Genomic DNA, 14,149 nt, shown 5'->3' on the forward strand with positions numbered 1-14,149 from the left:
AGTCTAATGTTAGTGCAAAATATCATTAGGCCTTTGTAATCACCGCACAACGCGCGACTAACATGGCAACTAACACGTGCGTGGGTAAATCGTCATGTACGCTGACGGTTTTTTGGTCTGGTTGCTATGGTTTTTGTGACGTTCAGCGTGTAGGGACGCACGTGCGCATTGAATGTCGATGCCAGAGTTATAGCCTTTGATGTCCCGAGATGTGCGTCCTTTTGTTGAATTACCTTGATGAAACTTTGATGTAGCTGTTAAAAGGTCAAGTATTGTTGCAAAATCATGTTGTTTTATAATATGCTATTTTTGGCAAGCTCTGAGATCATATTTCCTGCAAGTACAGATACAATTGTACAATATTTGTAAAAGCTTCTATATTTAAAATGTGCCTGCTGTGTATTCTGTTGTGCAATTTTTTCCTGAAATTTAAGTAATAATATGATGATGCGTTACTTCATATTTTGAACATTCTATTTCAAATGTAATACCCAAATGAAGTCCAGAAATGTGAAGTAGAATGCCAATGTACTGGCAAGGGATTATGCCTTTTGTCTGAATTTATAAAGTGAGGTCATAGGTCTAACCGGGTTCCCTATTATGTTCTGGCTACCATAGAAATATACATGCCTTTCCTTAGGTCTACTCATTTTGATCCATAGCATGTGCGTTTGGGTTTTAGGTGTATACAACCCTACATTTGTTTAATTGAATGCATTATACAATAAAGTTATTTATTGTAATGGCCTACCTTTCTTGTTTTAACATTAGTAGTCTGTAAGAAATCGACCAATAGATTTAATAGGATCCTTACAGTTCAGTGCACACAGAAGGCAATATAAGTTTAGCTGACTGTAAACAAACAAAACTTGTATTTGTGATATTTAACTAATATATATAAAAGGCCTATTTATTTTAAATATCGTAACAGTTTCATATTATTTTCTTTTTTTAGACCAACTGCCATGTCAGAGTGATCCATGCCTTAATGGTGGAATCTGTTCGAATTTTGGGACATCTTTCTTCTGTCAGTGTCCAGATGGCTTCAGTGGTGTGAACTGTGAAACAGTAGTTAGTGCATGTGACAGCAATCCATGTCTTAATGGAGCCACTTGCTTGAGTCCAGTTTCTGGAACATCATTTTTTTGTCAGTGTCCAACAGGCTTCAGTGGTCTTACTTGCGAAACAACAGTTAATCTGTGTGACAGTAATCCATGCCTTAATGGAGCAACCTGCATTGAATTAGTGACATCATATTCCTGTCAGTGTCCAGCAGGCATCAGTGGTTTGAATTGTGAAACCATAGTTCTACCATGTAACAGCAACCCATGCCTTAATGGAGCAACATGCATGAATTTAGAGACATCATATTCCTGCCAGTGTCCGGCAGGTCTCAGTGGGGAGAACTGTGAAACAATAGTTCTACAATGTGACAGCAATCCATGCCTTAATGGAGCAACATGCCAGGATTTTGGGACATTCTTTTTGTGTCAGTGTCCAGAAGGCTTCACTGGTACAAATTGTGAAGCAATAGTTCTCCCATGTGACAGCAACCCATGCCTCAATGATGGAACCTGCATGTATGTAGGGGCATCAATTTTCTGTCAGTGTCCTGCAGGCTTCACTGGTATGAATTGTGAAACCATAGTAATGCCATGTGACAGCAACCCTTGTCTTAATAATGGCTCCTGCTTGTCTACAGCTAACTCCTACATATGTCAGTGTCTTGAGCAATATTTTGGAACAAATTGTGAAAATGAAGGTAATAATTTTTTTTCATAACTTAACTTTTGCCTTTTAATTTCATAAATAGATATTTATGTAAATATAAATTATATAGCATTATAGTTACAGACATACATGTAGTCTTCTTTAAGATGAAATAATATTTCAGTTGCAAGTTCATGCAAATTTTAGCATTAAAATGTGTTGAGAAATGGATAAGGTATTGGAGGACATGATCATCTGGTTCAAAACCACCCAGTGCCGATCTTCATTAGTAAACTTACTGTAGGTAAAGACACTCAACAAATATCTGGTGAAGTGCCAAACTTTTTTTTTTATTTTGAGACTATATTTTCAAGAAAAACTTATTTTGCAGTTCCACTACCGTGTGGTAGCGACCCTTGTCTCAATGGTGGGCAGTGCATGAACAGTGATAATGGATATACTTGCAATTGTCTTGCTGGATATTCAGGATCGAATTGTCAATTTCAAGGTACAGATTGTTTAATTTAATTACAACCTTTCCAACTACTGTAGGAATATAGCTCTCTAAGGGAGAACTTTAGTGCATCATTCTTTTTCCATACACAGTAGTTTCTTTGATGATGTCATTTTAGTATGATATTTTGTAAATGTGTTTTTTCAAATCATCAAAGATCTGGAGGCATTTATCACTCCTTGATAAATGATTCTAATGTTAAATTAATTTAAGTACAAGTACTGAGCTTTCTCTTCCATTATGCGGCTTGAGCACCTTTGGTGGAGATGTGCGCTTTATAAATCTTTGTTATTATTATTATTATTATTTTAGAATAATTGTGTGAAAATTGTCATACCATTGTTATCTAATTAGAAGTACTGTAGTATCAGTCAAACTTAACAGACCAATCAAAATATGTTATTTAACAGCTGAAATTATGAAAATTGACCCAAAACACAAAGGTTTATGTTTAATTACACTGTTTAAGGTTCCTTACCTTGGCAACAATTTCCATGGGATGGGGATTTAAAGGAATGGTTTCTTCCGTTGAGATCCTTTTATGATATTGTAGCTTAATGTCTTGGCATTAAAACCAACTAGGTACAGCACCAGTATATATTCCTAGATAAAGAAAGAGAGAGAATAGGTGAAGAATGACGGCACCATACCTAAAGTAACTTCATTTTTTTTTATAGCTACTGTATTAAGCCTTGTTCTACATATCAATCAATATTCTAGGTACATCAGTTCTCAACATATATTTTCATCAATGTATGAAATGATTAAACATGGTTATATGTCCCTTTGTTTCTTTTTTTGATTCTCAGACATGCTGCCATGTGAAAGCAGTCCTTGCTTTAATGGAGGAATATGTTTGAATATTGAAACATCTTTTTCCTGCCAGTGTCCAGTAGGTTTAAGTGGTGTGAACTGTGAAACAGCTGTTCTCCCATGTGATAGTAATCCATGCCTTAATGGAGCAACTTGCTTAAATTCTGAGACTTCTTTCCTTTGTCAGTGCCATGCAGACTTCAGTGGTGTAAACTGTGGAATTTTTATTTTCTCATGTGACAGCAATCCCTGCATTAATGATGGAATCTGCGTGAATTTGGAGACATCGTTTTTCTGCACCTGTCTTGCAGGCTTTAGTGGTTTGAATTGTGAAACTGCAACAGTTCTTCCATGCAACAGCAATCCATGTTTTAATGGTGGAATCTGTTTAAATTTAGTAACAGTATTCTTCTGCCAATGTCCAGTAGGCTTTAATGGTGTCAACTGTGAAACAGCAACAGTTCTTCCATGTGACAGCAATCTCTGCCATAATGGTGGAATTTGCTTAAATTTAGATACATCTTTTTTCTGCCAGTGCCCAGCAGGCTTCAGTGGGGTAAACTGTGACACAATAATTCTTCCATGTGACAGCAATCCATGCCATAATGGTGGAACCTGCTTGTATTCAGACACTTCATTCTTCTGCCAGTGTTCAACAGGCTTTAGTGGTGTGAATTGTGAAAGTACAGCTTCTCCATGTGACAGCAATCCATGCCTTAATGGGGGAAGCTGCTTGATTTCAACAACATTGTTTTTCTGTCAGTGTTCAACAGGCTTCAGGGGATTGAACTGTGAAACAGTAGTTCTTGCATGTGACAGCAGTCCATGCCTCAATGGAGCCACCTGTTTGAATTTTGAGACATCATTTTTTTGTCAATGTCCAGCATATTTCACTGGTATCACATGTGAAATGTTTGTAAACCCATGTGAAAGCAACCCTTGTATTAATAATGGCAGGTGCTTTTCTTCTGGTAACTTCTACCTTTGTCAGTGTATTGATCAATATGAAGGCCTGAATTGTGAAAATGAAGGTAATACTGTCTTTCTTGAACTACCTCTTGTCCTAGCATGCTGAAAATCACTTGACCATAAGATTACTGCACCCTGAATTAATTTATCCCACTACTGGCAATCTATGTTTCTGCATTTATCACTGCATTCTACTATATCTCACAATTTTCTAAACTTGATATTGTTTTATGTATTGAGAAAAAACAATTGAACTAAACTGTTTTATGTTTGTTTAATAGTGATGGCGAAGTCGTGTGTAACGCCTGCATTTGCCAAGGCACTTAGGGAGCTCTTTACCCATATTCATTTATATGATATATTATGCATGTCATGCACAGTGTGCAGTCCTTCACTCCTGGTGGACATATTTCATCACCAGATCATTTTCATAAAGTCATTAGCAATCTTTTGAACAAGCTATCAGATACACTGCTTTTTACCCCTAAATGCCACAGTGACAAACCACATGCACAAGTGATAAAAATCAGACTTATTTTTAGTGCAGCTGATTTGTATGATGCACCATATCATATATTATTTTATATATAAAATAAAGAAATACTTTTAACTTAATTAAAGTGAAATAATTATGTATTTTGGGTTGGGGTGGGGTGGTAACCTGCTATGTGTAAATTGCAAGGTATTCTATTCAGTCTTCTCATCCATTCACTCATTCTTTGTTCAGCTTTTTTTTTTATATAAAATTCTAACATAAATAATTTCAACAGAAGTTTCAGGAATGTGTACAAGTAAAAGAGGCAATTGTTTACAAAAGCAATTTAAATTGTTGTAGCTTGCAGCCTTTGTATCCCTCAAAAACAGATACATAGGGTTATATAAATAAAAGTAATATGAAATTTATAAGATAAAATTCTTAGATTATCCCAAAAAAGGTGATCTCTTATTAATATAAAGAGAACAAAAAATTATCAAAAAAAAGAAAAGAAAAACAAAATCTGATTTTTTTTTTCTTTTGAATATACTTGCAATTGTCATGACGGTTCTTCTTTAATAAAGCCGTCTACAATTTTTTTGGATTCTTTATGTTATGGATCTTGAAAAGTATTATATTAAAGTTTATGATACACTGCCTGTGTGTATCTAACAAATTTGAACAATGCAATTACTGTATATATTTAAATTTCCTACTTTTTATGATTACAAATTAGAGTTAATTAATTATTAAAGGAAGAAAATAAATATATAATACTCTATAATTATCTGATAATCAATTTAAAGATTTTAATATAAAAAAAGACAGTATATCTGTAAAGTATTTTATATCTGTATCTATTGGAATTGATAATTTAGTTGATATCCTTTAATATTCATTTTTTTTACAGTATATCAATAATCAGAAATTTTCTTTATCCTTTATTTTTAGAATCTTTGTGTGACACTTTTCCATGTTTAAATGGAGGTACTTGTTTGTCATTGAATCCATCTGCTTATGTCTGTTTTTGTGCATCAGGTTTCACAGGTGTGAGATGTGACATTAGAGGTATGTTTTATTTGAGAATGCTACACAAGCCTGCTATTAACAGATTGCCCTATTAAATATATCAAAAACATTTTTCCCAATAGGAGTTATGTTTATTGTGCAATAAAATGTTTATTGATATGAATTCATTTCTTTATAGTTGATAATGTAATAATAATTTCAATTTTATATTTGTAAATTCTAGTTCAGAGAGACACGTTTTCTTAGAATGTTTCAAGCAAAATAAATATAAGAAAATTGAAATACAGTATTATATATTACATAGTATATGACAGCCTAAAACGAATAAAAGAGGTTTTTTTAATGGCAAGAAACAAGTCCATACATGTATCGTCTATAATAAAGACATATATTGCAACCATGATGAAGATTTTACTTAACATTTTTTTGAAAATATTATTTAATATTCAGATGCACCTACTGAATCTGGAATGACAACAGAACAATTGGAGGCAACTGGTGCCATTACTAACCAAATAACAGAGGCAGTTACCATGACTTCAACATCAGGAGTTACTGAGGTTAGATTCACTGAACCACAGGAACCTAGTAGATCATATTCATCTTTAGCTTCTGCTATTGTTTCAGAATCATTAGAAACTACTAGTTCTGCATCCTTTATTACAATGACTGCATTTATGAGTGAATTGGATTCTGAAGGTGATGGAAGTGTATCAGAGTCTGAAGGGTTAACAGAAAGTTCAAGTGAATTTTCTGAGTTTTCTGAGAGTGGTGCAAGTGAATTTGATTCAGATCTGTCAGAATCTGCAGGGACTTCTGAGAGTGGTGCAAGTGAATTTGATTCTGATGTATCAGAGTCTGAAGGGGCTTCTGAGAGCAATGTAAGTGAAGTTGATTCTGATGTATCAGAGTCTGAAAGGGCTTCTGGTAGTGATTTAAGTGAATTAGATTCTGGTGTGTCAGAGTCTGAAGGGGTATCAGAAAGTGCAAGTGAATTATCTGAGTTTTCTGAGAGTGATGCAAGTGAATTTGATTCTGATGTGTCAGAATCTGGAGATTTTTCTGTCAGTGATGCAAGTGTATTTGATTCAGATCTGTCAGAATCTGAAGGGACTTCTGAGAGTAATGTAAGTGAATTTGATTCTGATGTATCAGAGTCTGAAAGGGCTTCTGATAGTGATTTAAGTGAATTGGATTCCGGTGTGTCAGAGTCTGAAGGGGTGTCAGATAGTGCAAGTGAATTATCTGAGTTTTCTGAGAGTGATGCAAGTGAATTTAATTCTGATGTGTCAGAATCTGGAGAATTTTCTGTCAGTGATGCAAGTGTATTTGATTCAGATCTGTCAGAATCTGAAGGGACTTCTGAGAGTAATGTAAGTGAATTTGATTCTAATGTATCAGAGTCTGAAAGGGCTTCTGATAGTGATTTAAGTGAATTGGATTCCGGTGTGTCAGAGTCTGAAGGGGTGTCAGATAGTGCAAGTGAATTATCCAAGTTTTCTGAGAGTGGTGCCAGTGAATTTGATTCAGATGTGTCAGAATCTCAAGAGTTTTCTCACAGTGATGCAAGTGTATTTGATTCAGATCTGTCAGAATCTGAAGGAATTTCTGAAAGTAATGTAAGTGAAGTTGATTCTGATGTATCAGAGTCTGAAGGGGCTCCTGAGAGTAGTGTAAGTGAAGTTGATTCTGAAGTATCAGAGTTTGAAAGCACTTCTGATAGTGATGTAAGTGAATTGGATTCCGCTGTGTCAGAGTCTGAAGGGGTAACAGATAGTGCAAGTGAATTATCTGAGTTTTCTGAGAGCAATGCCAGTGAATTTGATTCTGATGTGTCAGAATCTGGAGATTTTTCTGACAGTGATGCAAGTGTATTAGATTCTGAGATGTCAGAATCTGAAGGAATATCTGTGAGTAGTGTAAGTGAAACTGATTCTGATGTATCAGAGTCTGAAAGGGCTTCTGATAGTGATTTAAGTGAATTTGATTCCGGTGTGTCTGAGTCTCAAGGGGTATCAGAGAGTGCAAGTGAATTATCTGAGTTTTCTGACAGTGATGCAAGTAAATTTGATTCTGATGTGTCAGAATCTCAAGATTTATCTGACAGTGATACAAGTGTATTTGATTCAGATCTGTCAGAATCTGAAGAAATATCTCAGAGTAATGTAGGTGAAGGTGATTCTGATGTATCAGAGTCTGAAAGCGCTTCTGATAGTGATGTAAGTGAATTGGATTCCAGTGTGTCAGAGTCTGAAGGGGTATCAGAGAGTGCAAGTGAATTATCCGAGTTTTCTGAGAGCGATGCCAGTGAATTTGATTCTGATGTGTCAGAATCTGGAGATTTTTCTGACAGTGATGCAAGTGTATTAGATTCTGAGATATCAGAATCGGAAGAAATATCTGAGAGTAATGTAAGTGAATTTGATTCAGATGTGTCAGAATCTCAAGATTTTTCTGACAGTGATGCAATTGCATTTGATTCAGATCTGTCAGAATCTGAAGGAATATCTGAGAGTAATGTAAGTGAAGGTGATTCTGGTATATCAGAGTCTGAAGGGGCTCCTGAGAGCAGTGTAAGTGAAGTTGATTCTGAAGTATCAGAGTTTGAAAGCGCTTCTGATAGTGATGTAAGTGAATTGGATTCCAGTGTGTCAGAGTCTGAAGGGGTATCAGATAGTGCAAGTGAATTATCCAAGTTTTCTGAAAGTGGTGCCAGTGAATTTGATTCTGATGTGTCAGAATCTGAAGATTTTTCTGACAGTGATGCAAGTGTATTAGATTCTGAGATGTCAGAATCTGAAGGAATATCTGAGAGTAATGTAAGTGAAGTTGATACTGATGTATCAGAGTCTGAAAGGGCTTCTGATAGTGATTTAAGTGAATTTGATTCCGGTGTGTTTGAGTCTCAAGGGGTATCAGAGAGTGCAAGTGAATTATCTGAGTTTTCTGAGAGCAATGCCAGTGAATTTGATTCTGATGTGTCAGAATCTGGAGATTTTTCTGACAGTGATGCAAGTGTATTAGATTCTGAGATATCAGAATCTGAAGGAATATCTGAGAGTAATGTAAGTGAATTTGATTCTGATGTATCAGAGTCTGAAAGCGCTTCTGATAGTGATGTAAGTGAATTGGATTCCGGTGTGTCAGAGTCTGAAGGGGTATCAGATAGTGCAAGTGAATTATCTGAGTTTTCTGAGAGCGATGCCAGTGAATTTGATTCTGATGTGTCAGAATCTGGAGATTTTTCTGACAGTGTTGCAAGTGTATTAGATTCTGAGATATCAGAATCTGAAGGAATATCTGAGAGTAATGTAAGTGAATTTGATTCTGATGTATCAGAGTCTGAAAGAGTTTCTGATAGTGATGCAAGTGAATTTGATTCCGGTGTGTCTGAGTCTGAAGGGGTATCAAAGAGTGCAAGTGGATTATCTGAGTTTTCTGACAGTGATGCAAGTAAATTTGATTCTGATGTGTCAGAATCGGAAAGGACTTCTGACAGTAATGAAAGTATATTAGATTCTGAAGGAATATCTGAGAGTAATGTAAATGAAGTTGATTCTGGTGTATCAGAGTCTCAAGAGAATTCTGTTAGTGGTTTAAGTGAATTTGATATGTCAGAGTTTGAAGGGGCAAGTGGATTATCTGAGTTTCCTGAGAGTGCTGTAAGTGAATTTGATATGTCAGAATCTGAAAGGTTTTCTGACAGTTATGCAAGTAAATTTGCTTCTGATGTGTCGGAAGGGGTTTCTGACAGTGATACTAGTGAATTTGCTTCTGATCTGTCAAAATCTGAAAGGATATCTGAGAGTAATATAAGTAAAGGTGATTCTGATATATCTGGGTCTGGCAATGAAAGTCATTTAAGTGAATTAGAGAGTGATGCAGCGGTATTGATATAGGCCACTATGGACCCAATTTTAAAGTATTTTTTTTAGTGTATTGTATTGTTAGTTCCTCCATAAACCAAAGATTTTAGTTGTGAAATGTATCCACTTTTTAAAGATTGTTCCTAAGTAGTATTGTACACAATTTTAAAAATTAATCAACTTTAAAATATGGGTCCATTGTATTTAGCATTTGCTAATAATAGTTAAAATTATAAATTAATACAGATGGAAAAGTCACATCTCTACTTTGCATGAAAACATTACTCAAACCTATACTAATAATGTTGTAGTTTTATGCTTAAAATGAGTTACATTTTTAAAAAATAAGTCCAGATTATTTTTATTTTAATCAATTTGTTTAATAGATTTATATTATTTACTTTTTTCACAAAAGTGAGTCAACTTTTTAAGATTGCTTGACATAATTTTAGACATACAATTTGTACAAATTTGAAAATGGGTTTTTACATACAAAGTGGCTCCACTGTATTTAGCATTTGCTAATAATAGTTAAAATTATAAATTAATACAGATGGAAAAGTCACATCTCTACTTTATAGAAAACATTACTCAAACCTATACTAATAATGCTGTAGTTTTATGCTTAAAATGAGTTACATTTTTAAAAAATAAGTCCAGATTATTTTTATTTTAATCAATTTGTTTAATAGATTTATATTATTTACTTTTTTCACAAAAGTGAGTCAACTTTTTAAGATTGCTTGACATAATTTTAGACATACAATTTGTACAAATTTGGAAAATGGGTTTTTACATACAAAGTGGCTCCACTTTTTAAAAAATGTGTGCACTCTTGAGTGAAAATTCAATGTGAATGTGTTCACATATTATCATTATTATAAGTATAAACATAAAATGATTCGCTTTTAGATGGCCCAGTGGTGCACAATAAGTTAACATTTTTAATTGGTCTATTTTGGTTTAGATTTATACAGTGGTTCTACATTTGTATTTAGATTTTATTCGTAAAACTCGTCCACTTTAAAAAAATATGGTCTACTTTTTAAAACATGGGTCAACATAACATGGGTCCATATTTATGTCCTTATATTTTATGCATGAAAATGTCCACATTTTTAAAGTGTGCAAGTAAAATAATATGTGTCCACTTTTTAGACATACGTCCACAGTAGATACAATTATATCTAGATAAAAAGGGTCCACATTATTTAGTTTTAGGCACAAAACATGTCCACAATTAGAAGATTCAAGATGGGTTTAAATTAGTTAGATTTTACGGTCTTACAATACATTAAAAAATAGTTATGTATAAATTGGGTTTCCATTTTTTTGCGTGTAAATGGGTCCACTCTTTAAAACATGTGTCCACTTTAAATACAGTACAACCTTCAATTTAAGACCCTGTAATTCCAAGAACACTTCTGCAGAAGTACCAACAATCTCAATCTTTTAGGGGACTCTAAATGGAGACTGAGACACCACCACATTTTCAGGTCTCAAATGTGGTCGCCAGTTGAAGAGAAAACTGTAGACAGTTCAATTGTAAATGTTTTTTTTAGACATGAAATGTCTCCAAGTGTTTTTACATTGCTCCACATGTTTTTTAAAGGTCCACAATGTTTTGTTGTATAATTGTACACTTTTTAAAATGAGTCCTCATTATTGTGTGTTTTTAACCCTTTCCAGTCTGCCCTATTACCATTGCCTGAGGCTGTACCAAAGCTGGGAAATTACATCATCTATACCAAATGTCGGGTTTTTACTGAGCACAGGCATTTTATTTGGTCTAAATACAGGAGGCCCTCTACAGAAATACTTCTACATCACAATCAAAAAATCCTATAGAGGGCAGCCTAACTATAATATGATTATCATGAAAGCTATACAGGGCATACGTACAACACCCCTCACTATAAAGTATGGCCGAAGAGTGCGTCATCGCGATGCCATACGACTGGAAAGGGTTAAAATTGGTCTGAAAAACGATGAGCTCTTAAATTATTTATTGACACTAAAGCCCATGAGATCATTACGTTTAGAATTGAGTGATTGTAATCGGTTGCTTGTTTACATTTGGATGGCTATATGTTGCTGGACAGGACTATCTTGTTAACTCCCAATGGACATTCTTAGAACAAATTAAGTTAAGTTGATGAAGCTGCTGACAGCTCACTCTCCACCATCTGACAGCTCACTATAGACCAGTTCTGCTAACAGAAACTGTTGCCTCATGTAGGTCCATATTATTTAGTTTTTTTGTATAGATTATGGGTCTCTTTTAAAAGGTCCAATTTTGCTTGTATTTGTAAACTCATTTTAAATTTGTTTAATTGGTCCATAGTATTTAGTCTTTCCAGGTATTTTGAGTTTATTGATGTAAAATATAGTATTATTTTTTTTTTTAATAGGTCATATTTTAAAAAGTAAGGCCACAGCGTTCGTCAATAGGTAAAAAGACAGTTTGTATGGGCCCATCCTGACTGCCCCAATAGCTAGCTACAGTGTTGTGCAAATGGATTTGATGATGCATGAGTGTCTGAAGAACTGGTAGGGATGCAAACAAATTTAATTTTCATCTTTGATTGATGGGTCTGAACAAGTTTCTAACAGCTGTGCAAGTGAAATATCTGAGTTTTCTGAGAGTGATGAAGGTGAACTTGATTATGATGTTTGATCATCAGAAGGGGCTTCTGATAGTGGTTTAAGCTTGCTTCTGATGTGTAAGTCTGGATTTATTATCTGATGTATGGAGGAGTACTGAATGAGTATTTTGTAGTAGAGTAAGTAACCATAATGCTAATAATGTTGGAGTAAGAAGAATAGATTAATGATTCTGATGGGTCTGACTCAAAAATAGTGCCTGGTATTTCAAGTGATTATAGTAGAATGAATCTGTTAGTGGTGCAAGTTGCTTTGTGTCAGAATTCCAAGTTACAGTACTTCTAAGAGTGACGAAAGAGAATTTGATGCTGAGTCCAATAGCAGTTCTAGATTCTGATATTATCTCTGAATATAAAGAACTGGAAATCAACAATACCTGTTAACAATGGACAAGATAATATGACAAAGGATTTTTATTACATCGACACAGTGCAGACTTTGTCAACATTTTAGCGAAAGATGCAAAAAGGGACTATGTTGATGAGACATTTGTAGATTATGATTACTGATGTAGTTCAAGAAGTATCAGGATATTTGATGGTTTCCTCTCTTGAAAGTGAAAATAACTCTTTTTACTTGGACTATAAAAGTCAATCAAAATAGCCACAGAATTTGTGACAGAAATAATGCATGATATACTAATAATGGTAGAGGTTTTTAACACAGTGTGATGAAACAACTGCACCACCACCAGCACCAACAGAAATCACTAGTGAAATAACAAACTTTACTATGGTTTCTGATGAAGACATCAAAGTAACGGTAAATCTATACTTATCTTGTAAGATCGTATAAGAAGAGAGTATGCCTGTGGTTGGTAAAGATGTTTGTAATATTTTTCCCTCAGTGAATTAATTAACAGCTAAACAGAAACAGCTAAAGCTTATATGCTTCGAGTAAAATAAATATATAAAGAATTTAACTGACTTGGCTACTCACATGGTCTGATTATATTTATATTAATCTAACAAACAAAATGTGTAAAAAAATTGTACTTCTGTTGGAATCAAACAAATGTCCTCTGGAGCACAGCGTCAGTGCTTTCTGTAATCTTAGCTAAGCTGCCTAAAGTTGGCAGAGGTTGTCCTTGGTGCATCCTTAAGAAGAACCTATTTCATCTCCAGTCAAATATATCAGGAACAGCCCCCATCTCTCAACCTGAAAGTACATCAGTGAAATTTGATCATCAGATAGTAGAAAAGAGGCCACTGGTTTGGTTCCTGCAGAAATATTTTCAATTTTTTTTCCCTCCACCATATAATAATGGTTACAAATTGTAAGCCAATAATTTTCTCTCTATTTAAAACAAAAAAAATGCATGAAATATCAAAATTAACTAAAATCTAATATGCACAAATGAAAAATGCTAAAAATATTTCAAAAGCAATATTTTAATTTAATGATGGGATTGGAGCAAATATGGTTAAAATTGATTCTAAAAATAATACAGTGGTGGATTCATGATGTATGTTTGTAGAGGACAAAGAAATGAGAAAGAAAAAAAATACCATTCTTCCTTATTTTGAAGCTGTCTAAATCACTCATTCTTATTTGTGAGGCTTTGCCACAAAATTAGACACATTGTTGATGAGAACGTGTTCAGATAATCTCCTAAAATTGGTTATCATTTTTCAACAAAGTGATTAATTTTGTGGCAAGACCTCACATTTAGTAATTCATATTTGTTCTCATTGCATGTACAAAGTTTTAAATTATCTTCATTTCAAAGCAATTCATATTTTTCTCACAGCATGAAAATAATTCAACTATCACTCTTTAAAGCATGATTCACATTTTTCTTTTGGCGTCTGTCATTTGAATCTATTTCTATCTCACTCTTAATGTTCATGCAAGGAGGTATATAAATAATGAGTTATGTACCTCCTTGGTTCATGCATGCATTAGTTAATAGTTTACTTCTTTTTTTTTAAACAAATTCATAATATTTTATTAAAAAAGAATATAAGATGATGGTCATGGTTGATTTTTGTCACCATTTTCCATCAGTAAATACATGAAATACAGTATTGATTTGATCATAAGTGTGTCACAACCATCACACAAATTGCACTAAACACCCTAACCACTGAACAAGGTGTCAGTTAAAAT

General features: G+C 34.1%; 2 protein-coding genes across 2 annotated transcripts in view; both read left to right on the plus strand.

Moving 5' to 3' along the window:
* The window catches only part of LOC117120526, a 78,898-nt gene that overhangs the window by 28,719 nt on the left and 36,030 nt on the right, over positions 1-14,149 (plus strand). The window contains exons 12-15 of the mRNA XM_033265538.1: positions 956-1,762; positions 2,102-2,218; positions 5,433-5,549; positions 5,961-6,070. Coding sequence (XP_033121429.1) covers positions 956-1,762; positions 2,102-2,218; positions 5,433-5,549; positions 5,961-6,070 — 1,151 coding nt within the window. The remainder of the gene's footprint in view (positions 1-955; positions 1,763-2,101; positions 2,219-5,432; positions 5,550-5,960; positions 6,071-14,149) is intronic.
* LOC117120529 (sushi, nidogen and EGF-like domain-containing protein 1) lies at positions 2,817-4,611 on the plus strand. Its single transcript, XM_033265542.1, has one exon. It carries the CDS (start codon positions 3,036-3,038, stop codon positions 4,110-4,112), a length of 1,077 nt encoding a protein of 358 aa, XP_033121433.1. The 5' UTR covers positions 2,817-3,035; the 3' UTR covers positions 4,113-4,611.

The sequence above is a fragment of the Anneissia japonica genome, unplaced genomic scaffold (assembly GCF_011630105.1).
Source record: "Anneissia japonica isolate Jap-2015-1 unplaced genomic scaffold, ASM1163010v1 scaffold287917_len653891_cov171, whole genome shotgun sequence".
NCBI classification, from domain to species: Eukaryota; Metazoa; Echinodermata; class Crinoidea; order Comatulida; family Comatulidae; genus Anneissia; species Anneissia japonica.